General features: G+C 39.7%; 1 protein-coding gene across 1 annotated transcript; it reads right to left on the bottom strand.

The window, feature by feature from the left end:
* Nucleotides 1-918: 918 nt before the first annotated feature.
* On the bottom strand, nt 919-10,602 carry NEUROD4 (neuronal differentiation 4). Its single transcript, XM_019724363.3, has 2 exons — nt 10,267-10,602; nt 919-4,483 (listed from the first exon to the last, which is right to left on the bottom strand). Exon 2 carries the CDS (start codon nt 4,472-4,474, stop codon nt 3,479-3,481), a length of 996 nt encoding a protein of 331 aa, XP_019579922.2. The 5' UTR covers nt 4,475-4,483; nt 10,267-10,602; the 3' UTR covers nt 919-3,478.
* Nucleotides 10,603-14,103: the final 3,501 nt, after the last annotated feature.

The raw sequence follows: 14,103 nt of genomic DNA, 5'->3' as shown, positions 1-14,103 counted from the left end.
AAGATTCTCTGAATAAATGTCAAGTGACATGCGCACGTGATTATTCATTCAGTATTATAAAAGATTGGAAAAATCTAAATTATATGATTTAATTTCATAAATTATGGTGTTTAACATGGAATGTTAGCCAGCTATAACAAAGAATTAGGAACTTTTTGTGACACATGGAAATACCCCAAGATATGGGTTGAAATAAACAAAAATATGCAGAACTGTGTTATGTTATGCTACCACTGACAGAAGTAAAAAGGAGAGAATAATATATCTCAGTATTTGTATCTAATGTACCCAATATTTTCCTATATATGCAAAAAAGATCTCTAACTAATAAACTAAAAATTGAAGAGCAGCTTCTAGTTGGAACCTGAGTACTGGGCAGATGGCGGATGGGGTGGGAGGATGACTTTCATTCTGTATTTTTTGTTTCTTATATATTTTAAACCGAATCTCTCCCTTGATTAACCAATTCTGCTTTATTAAAGTTTATTTTTATCATCATCATTATTATTTCTGTATCATCATTTTATGCATGTAAGAAGGGACCCTGGAAAGTTTTAACTGGAGAAAAATGAAAAGCAAAAAATCAAGAGCTGTTAAGAAGCAATTGCCAAAACACATACTTCATAAGTTTTTTGAAAAGTTGAGAAATCCACCTAAATTTTAGATAATAGTCTACCTCTCTGTGGTTTGATGACTTAGAGTCGCCCATAGACCCAGATTTCTATAAACGGGAAGATGTTTTTTCTCAGCTGCAGATTGTATAGTTGATTATGTGAGTGGCAGAGATCACTGCTTCTAACGACATAGTTTAGACCTTTCAAATCTTCTTGCAAGATCAGTGAAATATGGGATGGATAAGTCTTCCTGAGGGCCCGCCTCTGTTCTGCTGGCTGCTCATAGGACTTAAAGTCTAAGAAAATTAATAGACAAAAGTGAAGAAAAACTTTGAAGACTGACAAGACAGCACAATATCTAATAAGACTCACAGCTTTATTTCTGCTAGAAAAAAGGAAGGAAAAACAATACTTTTTTTACAAAAAGTTTAAACCATTGTTTTGTTTTATTTGATAAAGTCCCCAGAAGAATGAGACCACCCTGCATTGGAGAGTCGGCTTTTTCCAATCATACTGCATTCCCAAATTTTAATTCAATGATAAAGTCTTTCTGAACAATCCCAAGTAGGTCTGGTTCATGGGAACCATATTCCCCAAAATCATAAATAACAGATTCCCTAAAAACAACTGGGTCGTCTTACAGTGAAGGAAAAAAAGAACTTAAAAAATATTAACTTGCATAGCCTTTCAAATTATTGCTTTTTATAAAATCATTGCAGCTAATTATGCACTATCATCCTCCTTTTCCCTCACCCCAAAACTCAAGAATCCCCAGCAAAATTAGGAGCTACTTTCCAAATCAAGTCTTTGGGAGGTTTTACAACCACGTGTATGGAACCCAGGGAATTTGCACAAAAGGAAGGGAGAAATAAATTAAATAAATAATATCTAATAAATAACTCAGACAATATTCATTATCTACAAACTTAAATGCCAGAAACTACTAGTTTCCAGGATGGATTCCCCACCACATAGCCACTTACAAAGGTAAGTGCCAGTACAGACTCAGAAAACACATAGGATGGCTTTATAAATCATTTTGTTTGCCTATCTATTCCCTCTAGGACAAGCTATGGTGAGGGGGACCACTTTGGTGGCTGGTGGGATTTAAGGATACTTTCAAGTGGATTTACTAATTAAGGGTGCAAAATACAGCAGGGTGGGTGCTGCAAGTAAAAAGGAAAGAAAATAACTTAGACTGAAAGAAGATAATAAATAAGAGGGCAAAGAAGGCAATATACACAGATAGCTTGGCAGGTTTTAAGGGATAGCTGAGCTGTAGATAATGACATACTAATCTGCTTTATCACTTATTTTCATTGGTCCTATTTGTGTACTGTGTTTCCTAAACTTATCCTATCTGGCAGGAATAGGATGTCAGCACTATCACGTAAACCATTTCAGCTTTTTGTTTGTTTTAAATAATTGTCCTGGCAGATTGAACAGGACCATAAAATTTCTCAGATTGCATTTCTCTGGAAAAAGATACATTTGACAAAATTAGTGCCGATATAAAGGAAGGAGGAGTCACATGAAAAAAAAAAAAAAAAACATCCTGCAAATTGAGATAAACCTGTGATGAAGAGACAGATTGGTAGAAGCATTCGCTGACCTGGAATTTGATTTCTGCATCCCTAAGTGTGGTCACTTGAAATATTATCTACAATATGTAATAATATATTTCAGAAGTGAGGAAGAGGCAGCAATTAGTGGGGGAGGAGATACAGAATTGTATATATGTTGGAAAAATTCATTTGGTCAATAAATTGATTGGTGCTTGTCCATTGGTGTGGACAGAGGTAAGTGGTTTTAACCATATTTTCTTTAACCAAATAAAATTCATCTTGCCAAAGAAAATCTAGTGGTTTCCCTAAAGACAAGTGTGAGCTAGAGGGAGTCCCTGAACTATGGTTCGTTAGTATAACCAAAGCCATTTTATTGCTCTTGAATGTGACCTGGGTTGTTTGCTGATTCCAATAGCAGCACCTGAGCTTCAGAATTTCCAGAGCCTTCTGGTTACAGAGGCCATGAAATGGTCTAGATGACTTCTCTAAGTCCCAGTGTTCATAAGAGTCTGAGGTTTCAGTGACTGGCTTGCGCCACCTCCAGCACTGAGAAAAGTGCTTTTGAAAGGTTATCAAGAATCAAGTTGGTATGAGATCTCTATAATGGTTCTCAAATTACCAAGGAAGATATGTTCAGCTTTCAGCCCAACAAGAAATGGAGTTAATCTCTTAAAGAATATGCTTTGTTATTCACAGTGGCAACCAACTTAGAATTTCCGCCTCTGGAGGCTATTTTTAGATAGATGCAAAGAAGTCCTATCATTGAGTCCCCAAGAGACGTGCACCTCATGCTCCTTTGGCAACTCCATTTGATCATTCCACACAGTGTCCATTCCCTAATTATGCCTCAATCCTCTCAGTTTCAAGAAGTTGATAGGAGTCGTCACCAAAGTATAGAATTTCAGAACTGTGAAGGACTTTAGAAATCATCTAGACTTATAACACTGCCTGATTTTACCAGTAAGTAAATGGAGGCCAGACAGGGAAAATTAATTGACATAGATCATTTGATGAGTTTTTGGCACCACCAGAATAGGACCTAGGGCTTCTGTTCTATTTCCACATGATTGTAAACGATCAAATAATTTCACTTGAGAGCACTAAATAAAGGAATCAATACAATTTGAGAAGCTGATGAGAAAAGAGTGTGACATATGTAAGGAGGCCTAAATAGACGGGGTCTATTATGTGTGATATACGTATAGCAATAGGGTTCCTTTAAGGTCATTGGGTCTTCAGCGCAACCACTTTAATTATGGGAAACGTCTCCATATCATCCGAAATGCTGCTCTTATTGCCCTAATCAGTGAAGATGGTATTGAGTTGAGCCCCAATGCCATGGTGGGTGTAGGCATCATAGGACATATCTATGGGAACATCATAGCAAGCGGTACCAGCCTGAAAGGGAGTTGAATGCACGTGCCCTGAGCTTAGGCTTGCAGAGGGGTAATGTGGTATGAAGCTGTAGGATTTATCCAGGTCAGGAGAGGCTTCTTGCTTCAAGGAGAAGTTCCCACTGATGCTCAGGGGTGGGGTAAGTGGACCCTCATAAGGTGGTGTGCTGCAGTCAGGGGGATGACTCCCAAAGGATGATTCACCCAAACTCTTGAATACTGGGGGTTTGAGATTAATAAGATGTGTTTCCATATGGCCATACGGAGGGCTGGGGAGCCCGGGAGACTGGTAGTTGAAGTTGTGAACAGAGATGGCAGAGTCACAAATAGGAGATTTCTCCTCATGCTTCTCCAGGAGAGCAGACTGAGGGCTCAGTTGGAGACATCCAGCCACCAGGTTGCTCGTGGGCTGAGAGAGCCCTTTACAGAGCATCTCCACAAAGCCCTTCCCTTCAGGCGTCTGGCCAGTTTCCAGGACCTCAGACAAAGCCCAAATGTAGTTCCTGGCCAGTCTAAGAGTCTCTATCTTGGAGAGCTTTTGGGTCTTAGAATAACATGGCATGACTCTCCTCAGATTGTCCAGGGCGTCATTCAGGCCGTGCATCCGGGTCCGTTCTCTAGCATTTGCCTTGACTCTTCGAGCCCTGAACCTCTCAAGACGAGCTTTTGTCATCTTCTTTTTCTTGGGACCCCTTCTCTTAGGCTTCTCCCCATCCTCTTCCTCCTCTTCTTCTTCCTCAATACTGTCATGCTCTTCAGCTAAGCTGCCAAGCAACCCATAAGCAGCTGGTTTTCTCTCCTCCTCCTTCATTTCATTCTGAGAGCCCAGACTTTTGTCCATCCAGGATGGTGTGTTGACCAACTCCGTCATGTCCTTGGGTTTCACATAAGTTTTTGCCATTTCTAGGTTCTGGAAAAGGAAACAGCAGTATTTAGTGCCTGTGAATATTTGATTTGATTTAAAACTAAATTTTCTTTTTATACCTTGGATATAAAGCACAGTATTTGTATTTGGATTTAACTTATAATTATCTAGTCCAAGTCTTCCATTCTATATAACTAATCTAAGACTCAAATAAATGCTTAGGACACTCATTTAGCTATGGCATACTATAAGAAAATCAACTATAAAAAAAAAGAAATTGACTTGATTATTCATTACACTGGCAATGCCTAACTCTTTTTATCCTCAGGTTCTTTACCTCATGGATATTTTACTCAAAAATAACTGGTAAACCAGTCAAAACATATTTGCCCAAATAGAGAAACTTCTGTAAGTGAAAAAGGTTGCTAATGTAATGATAATTATATAATACATATATGATAATTATAATGATGGCAAAATTTTAAAGGCATATTAAATAAGTAAACTGTTGTATATTTATACCATAGAATAAATGAAAAACTGTAGTGAGATTATTCAGACTACCTTCTATGTTCCACAAAGGACTGCTCAGCCTCTTTTTAGAGCCATATCACATATATCTAACCTGTAACAGCCCACATTTCCCACTGACGCTGCCAACGATTGACTTCAAGCGTCTCCCAGGGAAGAGCCATGCCACAGCTGGCTGGTACACCCAGTGACCATGCAATAGTTCTCTCACCATTACCAGAAGAGCATTTTGTTTTTCAGCAAGCATTATGTGGTCTGTCTAACGTGAGTGGTGTTAGAGGTGTTAGTGACATGCTGTCGAAAAAATATCAGGAAAAGAGGAGGGTTACCACTGATCATCTTTCAAATTCGCCCATGTGTTAAAGTGAGAACTCTTTTCATTGCACACGCATCTCACACCATCAGACAAGGACATGGCAGCAGCTAGAATTACAAGGCAGAGGTCTACCAAATCTATTTAAGATTATTTTAGTGCAACTATTATAATACTTTATTAAAAATGAATAATCTGGAACAAATGCTAAACGTAACAGAACACAGTGACTGCAAACATTAAGCCAGGACCGGTTCAGACAAGCACGTAAATAGTCTGACTACCTTTATTCACTTAACAGATACTCTTTAATCGGAATTCTTTATGAAAAAAATGTAATTTAAAAACCAGAAGAGACTGGTGGTTTAGCAAACATTTTGCATTCATTTCTGGAAGAGGCTGAATTGTTTTGAGATTTGTTGAGCGATTTTTAGGTATGTAATTTACCAAATAAAAGCATCTGATAAGCTCCACTGGGGCATACCAGTTCACCAGCTAGCCACTGAAATGCTAAACCCTCCATCACCTTCGTGTATCAGAAAGGGGAGAGCATGATAAATGTTTTTTAGTCCTTGAAGCTTGAGCCTCAAATCAATGAATGCAGGGATTAGTACATAGCTTTTAAAAATACAAATATATGATTTGATTTGTTTCTGGTAATCTGAGCTTGTTTTCCTTGTAACCTCATTTACCTCCTATAAATAATTAATGTTACTGCATTGCAAAAACAGCCTAGGTTTCATGTTAATCAGCACGGAAATCATGTCAGCTTGACTTACTCACTTAATAAGGCTTCCTGGGTAAGCAGCTTTATTGAAAACACACGTTGGAAACTATTGGTCAACTGGCCGCCCAGGCCAAGTCAGAAAATCCCACTTTTAATATGGATGATGGAGCTTGTGTGCTGAGCTGCACTTCTAACTCAGGCAGATATCCAGAGGGAGGGCGAAGGACCTAATTAACTTTCTGTTAAAGTAACACAGACCTTTCAGAGGCAGGTGCACTCTGAGGCCAAAGAGGATGGAGTGGGCTTGGGAAACCTAATGTTCCACACGTAATTATAATTACGTTTGTGTAGCCTTATAGCAAACCTCTGAGGGAAATAAGGATTGTTATGCTCATTTTATAGTCGATGTCACTGGGGGTCAGGTAGACTGAGAGATGAAAATGCAAAGACATAGAGCTGGTAGCGCAGGACATAATATCGGTTCTTCTCATTTTAAATCCTGGGTTTATGTTTTTTCTCTTCCTTCTTCCATCATAGCTACAGGAAAAACAAAAAGGCACTTTGACTTCAGGAGATGTGGATCAGTAGAGCTAAGTCACCAGGAAGTGGCCATTATCCCAAGGGACACTAGTTTAGGCGTTCTCTGCAGTGCCTTTTAACTCTCATATTCCAGGTTTCCTTCCACATCCAAATTTTTTTCTTGTTGTTTTCACCCACTTATTCCCCCCTCCTTCTCTTACTCTGCTTCCTTTTTCTCTTCCTTCTCTTTCTCTCTTCTCCTCTTCATCATCATCATTATCACTGGGACATACTTACACGCATGGAGAGGAAAGAAGGAAGGGAGAGAAGGACGATGCAAGAGACGAAAGGAGAGTGAGTGTCCTGAATTGCCCCTGAAACTGGACCCCATTCTAGCCTCTTGGGTTGACTGTTTTTTTAACATCCTCACCTCTCTACCTCCGGATTTTAGCCAAGCTCTGTCAATCCTCACCCCCATCAAGAAGTGGGATCAGGAGTTACTGATATCAAACACATTAATAAGCTCTTTGATCTTCCATTTCCTCTTTGATAAAATTGGGATATGATATATTTCACATGGTTCTTGTAAGACAAATAAAAATATGAGAAAGGATTTTGTAAACTTCAAATGCTATCAAATATTATCCATATATTTATTTATCTTGTGTTTGTTCTTGGGTTTTCTTATCTAATCCATTTACACGTCTGCTTATTCAAAAATCAAAATTGTTTTCTCACAGGTGAATAGTAAAAGTAGATTATATTAATCACTGTGTCTCTTATTATCTACATGGAAACTCCTGTGATTGGCTCAAAAGGTCATCTGACAACTGCCCAAAAGCCCACTCTTTTTTCCAATGTGGCTAGATAGCAGACTCTAGAGTCAGATGACCTGAGTTCAAGTTTCAGCTGGATTACTTACTAGATATGTTACCTTAGCCAAGTTTCATAATCTTTCTGAGACTCAGTCTCCTCCTATTCAAAATGGGAATAATAATAGTCCTACCTCACAGGATGGTTGTGAGCATAAACCTCTTCAAAGACTTTGACTAGTGCCAGACATCAAGTGTTAGGTATTATTGTTTCTAAACTTCACCATGAGTTTTTCTGGCCACATGGGCAAAAATGGGCATAATTACAATCTAAGCATTGATTTTACACCAACAAATGCCTGCTTCATCTCAACCTCCACTTCAAAAAATTCCCTAATAAACCCATTCCCTTAACCTCCCAATGAAACTAAATAGCAAAGCTTTTATTATGTTGCAAGGGGTGAGGAAACAGATGCCTCTACTAGATTGAATAAAACTTTTCCACCATATTCAAGAGGGAAGTTAGCCTCTTTCATTCTGTTTTGTAATTGGGAGACAGCAGTTGGCTGGACACTCCTACTCAGTTACATGAATATTCAGGTTCACGAAGTTTCCAATGGAATACAGACAACCATTGGCACTGGTTATTCTTCCTTTTGTCTTTGATTCAACAATATTGGGGATATGACTTTCCTACCAGAATTAAGTTCCAGAGCTCTGAGGAGAAAAATCAAGTGTCTCTCAAATCAAAGTAAGAGCCAGGACTCCTCAGAGATAAAGAGAAAAGAAAAACTTCCCTTTGATTTTTTTCCACCTAAATATCTTCAATGTATCAAAAGATTAGTGAGGAGAGGGAAGACAAATATCCAGTTTTAGAGCTGAAAATGTGTGTGGAGCAGTTCTGAGTTTTGATCATGGAAACCAAGCTGGTTCTCTCCTGAAGAGGTACCTAATTCTACCATGATGGTTAGCCTGTTAATAAACCAGCTCAGAGGTATATTAAAAGAAGCATGAAACTGAGATCCTCTTCTATCATTCACTTACTAAATGGGAACAGAAAAATTACTTGAATTCTTTTACCCTTAAAGCAAAATGGAAATAACATTTTTGTCTCTCATATCTCATTTAGAAGCTTTTATGAAAGGCAAGGCGATAATGCAAGTAAGAGTACTTTGTAAAGTTATTGTGCACATGTAAGGGTTGGCAATTTTTCAGTCTTTTAGAAGTGGTATGAAAAAGTCTATAGCACTATTTCACAAAGTATTGTGATACACAATTTTTAGGTTTCCCCAACTCCTAGAAAAAAATTATCTTTCAAAATATACATGAAGCAGATTCCAGTATGACAAAAACCAATGAAATACTGGTTCTGACTCCTCAAACACATTCCAATCCTATAAAGCCCATTTTATCCTTTGAATTTGGATTTCCTTATGCATTTACACAATATAACAGAATTTTCCTTTTTCTTTAGGATCTTTCCATGAAATTTCAAGTTTAGCTAATTCTCTCAAATTCAAAATTTTCTCCCACTGTTTTTTTCTTTTTTTTCAGTTTTCAACCTGTTCTAGAAAAATATTTTGCTTGGGCAATTGTAACTACCTAATACTTTCATTGTTGGGGCTGAGGTCATGGGTATTACTACCATGTGGAAATGTCCTGGAATTCGTCCTATGCTTTTACTAATCTTTCGTTTGTTGTGGAGACATTTCGGCTGATGAATAAGTGGGTAAGGAGCACTTGCATGTGTATTTGTGGTGATTATACAGTGTCTTTCCTCTTAAAAGCTGATTGTACTCTTCACCTCCTGATTCTATGACTAAATCCTAAATACAACAGGAAGGGAACTATTCAGCCCAGTTTCTAGGAAATCTAAGGACCAGATGGACTCAATGCCTTACTCCGAGTTGCAGAGTCTTTGCACTGAAACGACAGAATGCAGACCAGGATGCTCATAAGTTGTACTGGCTGGAAACAGCCAGTAGGCTCTTCTGTGCTCTTCCTATCCAAACTTTTATACTCCAGCACTTTCCCTCTTGATTACCTGTACACACACACGCACAGCCACATGCACACCGTATGCAGCATAGCTACATCATACTTCAGTTTCCATAGCCTTAGATCCTAATGGTGAACTTTGCAAACAGAGGTTACTCAATCCTTCAGTTTCCCTTCCCTGTTCTTCAACATTTCACTTCTGGTCCTTGTGTCCAAAAATGAGGGAGGCAATTTACATTTATTAGAATTTTTCTGAATACATTTTTTGGTTGGAGGAATGATGTGTAAGAGTAGGAGGCAAAAATAAACATGTACGATCTTTCTCTTCTGGTTTCCCATCTGAAAGAACTGAGGGAAAGGAAATTTTCCCCACTCTATTCCAACTATCTAAGGATTGTTAGCAGACCAAATGGGAGCAATGGTGAGAATATCCTCATGTCTTTCCAATATCTTCTTTCATTCCCTATTCTGTTTTCATTCCCCTCCTCTCCCCACCCCTACCACTCCTTGCATAGCCCTAAAAATCTATGAGTATTGGGTGAATTGGGTCAATTTCTTCCAACCTACTTGCTGAGCTGCCTTGAAAAACCACTTAAACTTTCTGGACATTTTTTTCTGCATTAATAAAATGGAAGGGTGGGTTTGACAGGAGTTGGGGTAGACTTATAATCTCTATAAAAATGATTGAGCGTACCTGAGTTTCACTTTGGGTGACAGGTGCTATGGGAATTAGTGAAATTATTAAAATTTTAATATCTATCCCGAAATGTTCTGACTCTCTCCGCTTCTCTACTCAAGTTTCCCAAGTTTTACTCCCTCCTCACTTAGCCCAGAAGAGACTTGCATCACTCCAGCTGCTCCTCTGGATCTGTGGGAACTTCCCACAGAAACTTCAGTAGCCCCACTACCACCCCATCCTCTGGCTCACCTCTGTCAGTGGCAGTCCCTGGCGTGAACTCTGTGAATCTGTGTCCTGGAGGAGACTCAGGAAGCCAAGTCTCTCTGACCATCCAGATCATAGGAGAACGAGGTGCTTTTAGTGATCCCTGTGAAACCGGGCCACTGCTTCTCAGGAATGCCACTGGGTCTGGTTTCTTTGGTTGCTACTTATGCTACTCCTTCCTTGGAGTTCTGCCTGCTCCCCCAGGACGTCTTCGGGCGAATGCCCCTGTTGTCGCTGTTTAGCCGGGTCTTCAGTACCTCCTCTCCCTGGTTAGTTCCCGGAGTGGCACTTTCAGGACCACAGCCTCTGGGCAGCTCCTGCGCTCTGGCCCGAGCCTCCGAATTGCCGCGGTTTTGATTGCTTTCCCAGCTGACCAGGGAGGGGTGATGCTGGCCGCAATCTAACTCCTCCCCTTCCCAAGCGGAAAGACACACCTACTTCAGAGGGCTCCTCTGACCAGGTCCAGCTTAGTCATTCATTAGTTTGTTTGTTTGTTTGTTTGTTTGTTTGTTTGTTTGTTTAAGTGGGGATAGAGGTTTATAGAGGGGGAATATGGAAGGAGAGTTGCTGAAGTTATGAGTAAAGAAAAAGAGCACTGAAAATTTTTTTAGTTAAAAAGATAAGAAATGGGAGTGGAGCAATGTGGGCAGAATGGAGAGAGAAAATTGGAAATAGACTTGGGGAGAGAGAGTTAAGAAGGGCAAATAAAAATGCTGCCCCACATCTGAAGAGTCAAAAACTGAGAAAGATACATGCCCAGGACACAACAACATTGACTGTTACGTTACATATGTGGATTGGTGTCTTTGGATATAACTTCCTCTCCCTTCTTTTCAACATGTCAAACTATTCCCATTTAAAACTTTTATTTTAATTAGTGAATTTAATTTGAATATAGACAAAGCTATATCTGTATTTGTTATACTATTCTTTCAACTTTTCTGTTTGTTTGACATTTATAAAAACAAAAAGCAAATGAATGAAAGCTTTCATTTTAAGGACACTTCGCTCTTTGAATTACAAACTGGGATCCACTATTGTTTTTTAAAAATATATTGTTAAGTATTCAGGTAGTAAAAGTCCACCTGAGTGGTAATGAACTTGAAATTAAAGAAGGGTCACATAATTTCTAAAATTCCTGTTATATTATGAAGACTAAGTTGCTAGAAGACAAAAAGAAAAGTGCATCTGGAAAGACTTAAAGAAAATACATTGATATGCTCTTGATAGAGAACTGTAGACCACGCTACCAAGTCGAAGTGTGGAATCTTCATCTTACAGATTGTGAAACACTTCCTTATGTAAAACTTGACCAAAATCAAACAGATAATTGTGAGTTCATTTTTAGATGTAAAGGATTTCCACGATGTAGTGATTTCAAGGAAGAAAGGAAAGCATGCTTGGATTAAGCAATTGGCTGAATGATCTCTAATAATTCAACTTCACATCCAGCATCAGTTTTCACATCTGTATAATGGTCTGATCACTTAAGTTTTTCTCTATCAGTGGTAAGATAGAATTCTGAGTCCAAACTCAACCTCTGTTTGAAATTGACTGGAGGAAATTGCCCAGCCTTTTTGGAAATCACTTGTTCTACCAATGTAACTAGCACACGTGTCTAATAGAGATGAAGAGTTATAAATATGCCTTGTGTGCACGGAAAGATACAGTTAAAACAAAAAACAGTTTTACTGCCAATAAAGCTAAAAGAAATACCTGAGGTTTGAAATAGTTATTATTTTTTTAATTCTGATATAGGTGTCATATGACTCTTGTCCTTCACAGAAAATAAAAATTAACACTTTTTTTTTTCAGTTTTCATAAGAAGGTGTTCAACTTCAGCAAATCTTTTAACTCTTACTAATCTTTTTTGTATCTCTATCCAGGAAATACCTGCTCAGCAAAATAAACTTTATTTTCAGAGTAATTAAGTAACACATGCTAGAAATGATGGATTTCTGAAAAACCAATTAGAATCCACTCTTCAGCCAGAGGAAATTTATCTATGGAGTAATTAGTGTTGAGGATAGAGCTGCAATGGGCATGTACAGAATGGATTGATCCCCTACTCTGCATCTTCAAAACCATCTCTGTGCATGGATATTTGAGACTTGATGATGCTGGAGTTGTTGGTATCCTGCCTGCAAAATGTTCAGAGGGTAGGGAGGAGTAGTGGATTAGCAGAAAGGTGAACATATTGGGACAAAGATGAGGGTGGGGACAGAACATTCTGTGGGGCTCCTTGCTTTCTCTGACAGATGTAAGGGACTGGACACAATAGGATTAACTCTCAAAACACATCCGATTGTGTGTACGTGTGTGTGCCTGCGCGTGCAGCCTTAGGAGGGAGCTGAGGAGGACACTACATTTTCTTTAAGAACTGCCTTTTGCAGAGAGAGGGAGGGAATCTATTTCATCAGTCACCCTCATCACAACTCCTCGATGATTATACAGCTAGTAGCTATTCAACTCAGAGCAGGAAGGTGCAGTCAGCAAAGGAAAGGGGGCGGGGTCCCAATGCAGGTCATTTGCATTCATTCTCTTCCCCCTACATGGTTCCTGCGCCAGAGGTCCAATCCCCAGCCCTTCCTTCTTTTTCTGCAGCTTTTCGTAAAGCTCTGAGCTAACCTGTTAGAACCATCTGCTGGGCGGGGAAAATGTACCAGTGCTCAGTTACCCGGCCCCGGGAGCCATTGAAACAGAGAGAAGGGAGGCAACAGGCAGATTTATGGGCAGCAATCTGTGCCCCCCATCCCAGGCCCCTCTGCCAGGAGACAGCTTGATAATCCATCAATCCCACTAATGAATTAATTAGTATTCCCAGTAATCCCGACCCCCAAAGGAGACAGGCCTTCTTGGACCAGACACTGAAGACCTGGGACCAATGCCTGACATTAGGCCCTGGGGTGCTAAGCTGCAAGCCACAGACCCTGTTAATGATCCCCAGATGTCCCTCCTTCTCACCTTCCCTCGGGAGACAGCTAGCTTTTGCTGAATTAAAACCAATACCTCCAACAAATGGAGTCCAGAGCCATAAATCAGGGACTACAGAGAGGAGTACAGTGAACTTCCAAAAAGCAAGATATGCCTGCCCATATTCAGGATAAACTTCAGCAGATCCTAAAGCTGATCTCCAAGGGTTAGTACGGGGTTTGGGTGGGGGTAGGGATGGGGGCAGAAAGTAAAAAGGAAGCACAGTTCCTGACCTCTAGAAGCTCAGTGCTCCAGGAGGGAAATGATACAGGGTCCAAATCAATTGTGAAACAGGTCGAAACAAAGTGATTTGTGACATGAATCCCCTCTGAATAAAGACTGAAGTAAAACAAAGGTGTCAGCTGAGTTTCTGAATAGACGGGAGACTAGCATCTGGGTAATTCAATGACCCCCTCCGTTACAACTGCAAACTCTTTCATTCTTTTACAAAACTCTGAGATGCAGGGGGGTGGAAAAAAGCTTAGGAGTAAGGAAACCTGTGTTCTGAACCTCAGCCTGCCCCTGACTTTGTGGCCATGAGTGATCTAAGCTCTCTCACATCATCACTCTGTGATCAGGTTGGATTATGATCTCTTAGGTTCCTTCTGGCTCTAACATTCAGTGATGATGACATAGTTAAAGATTACAATCCCCCTTTGAGACTGAGTGACACTAGCCCATTCAAAAATATGCAGTCTTTGAGTCCTCAGGTTTGAATAAGGTCCAGGTTAGTGACAAAAGTGGGTCTAGAAATCAGGCAGTAGACTTGGGTGTCTTCTCCGCACCCAGATTCCTGGTCTCTTTTGGGAAGAACACCTGACTCCACCTTCTTCCTCCCCATTCATTCAA

Source organism: Rhinolophus sinicus, chromosome 1 (genome assembly GCF_057876585.1).
Source record: "Rhinolophus sinicus isolate RSI-liver-muscle chromosome 1, RSI-T2T, whole genome shotgun sequence".
In the NCBI taxonomy this organism is placed as follows: Eukaryota; Metazoa; Chordata; class Mammalia; order Chiroptera; family Rhinolophidae; genus Rhinolophus; species Rhinolophus sinicus.
Note: the sequence above shows the minus strand (reverse complement) of the source record. Positions and strands in the feature narration are given on the sequence as shown.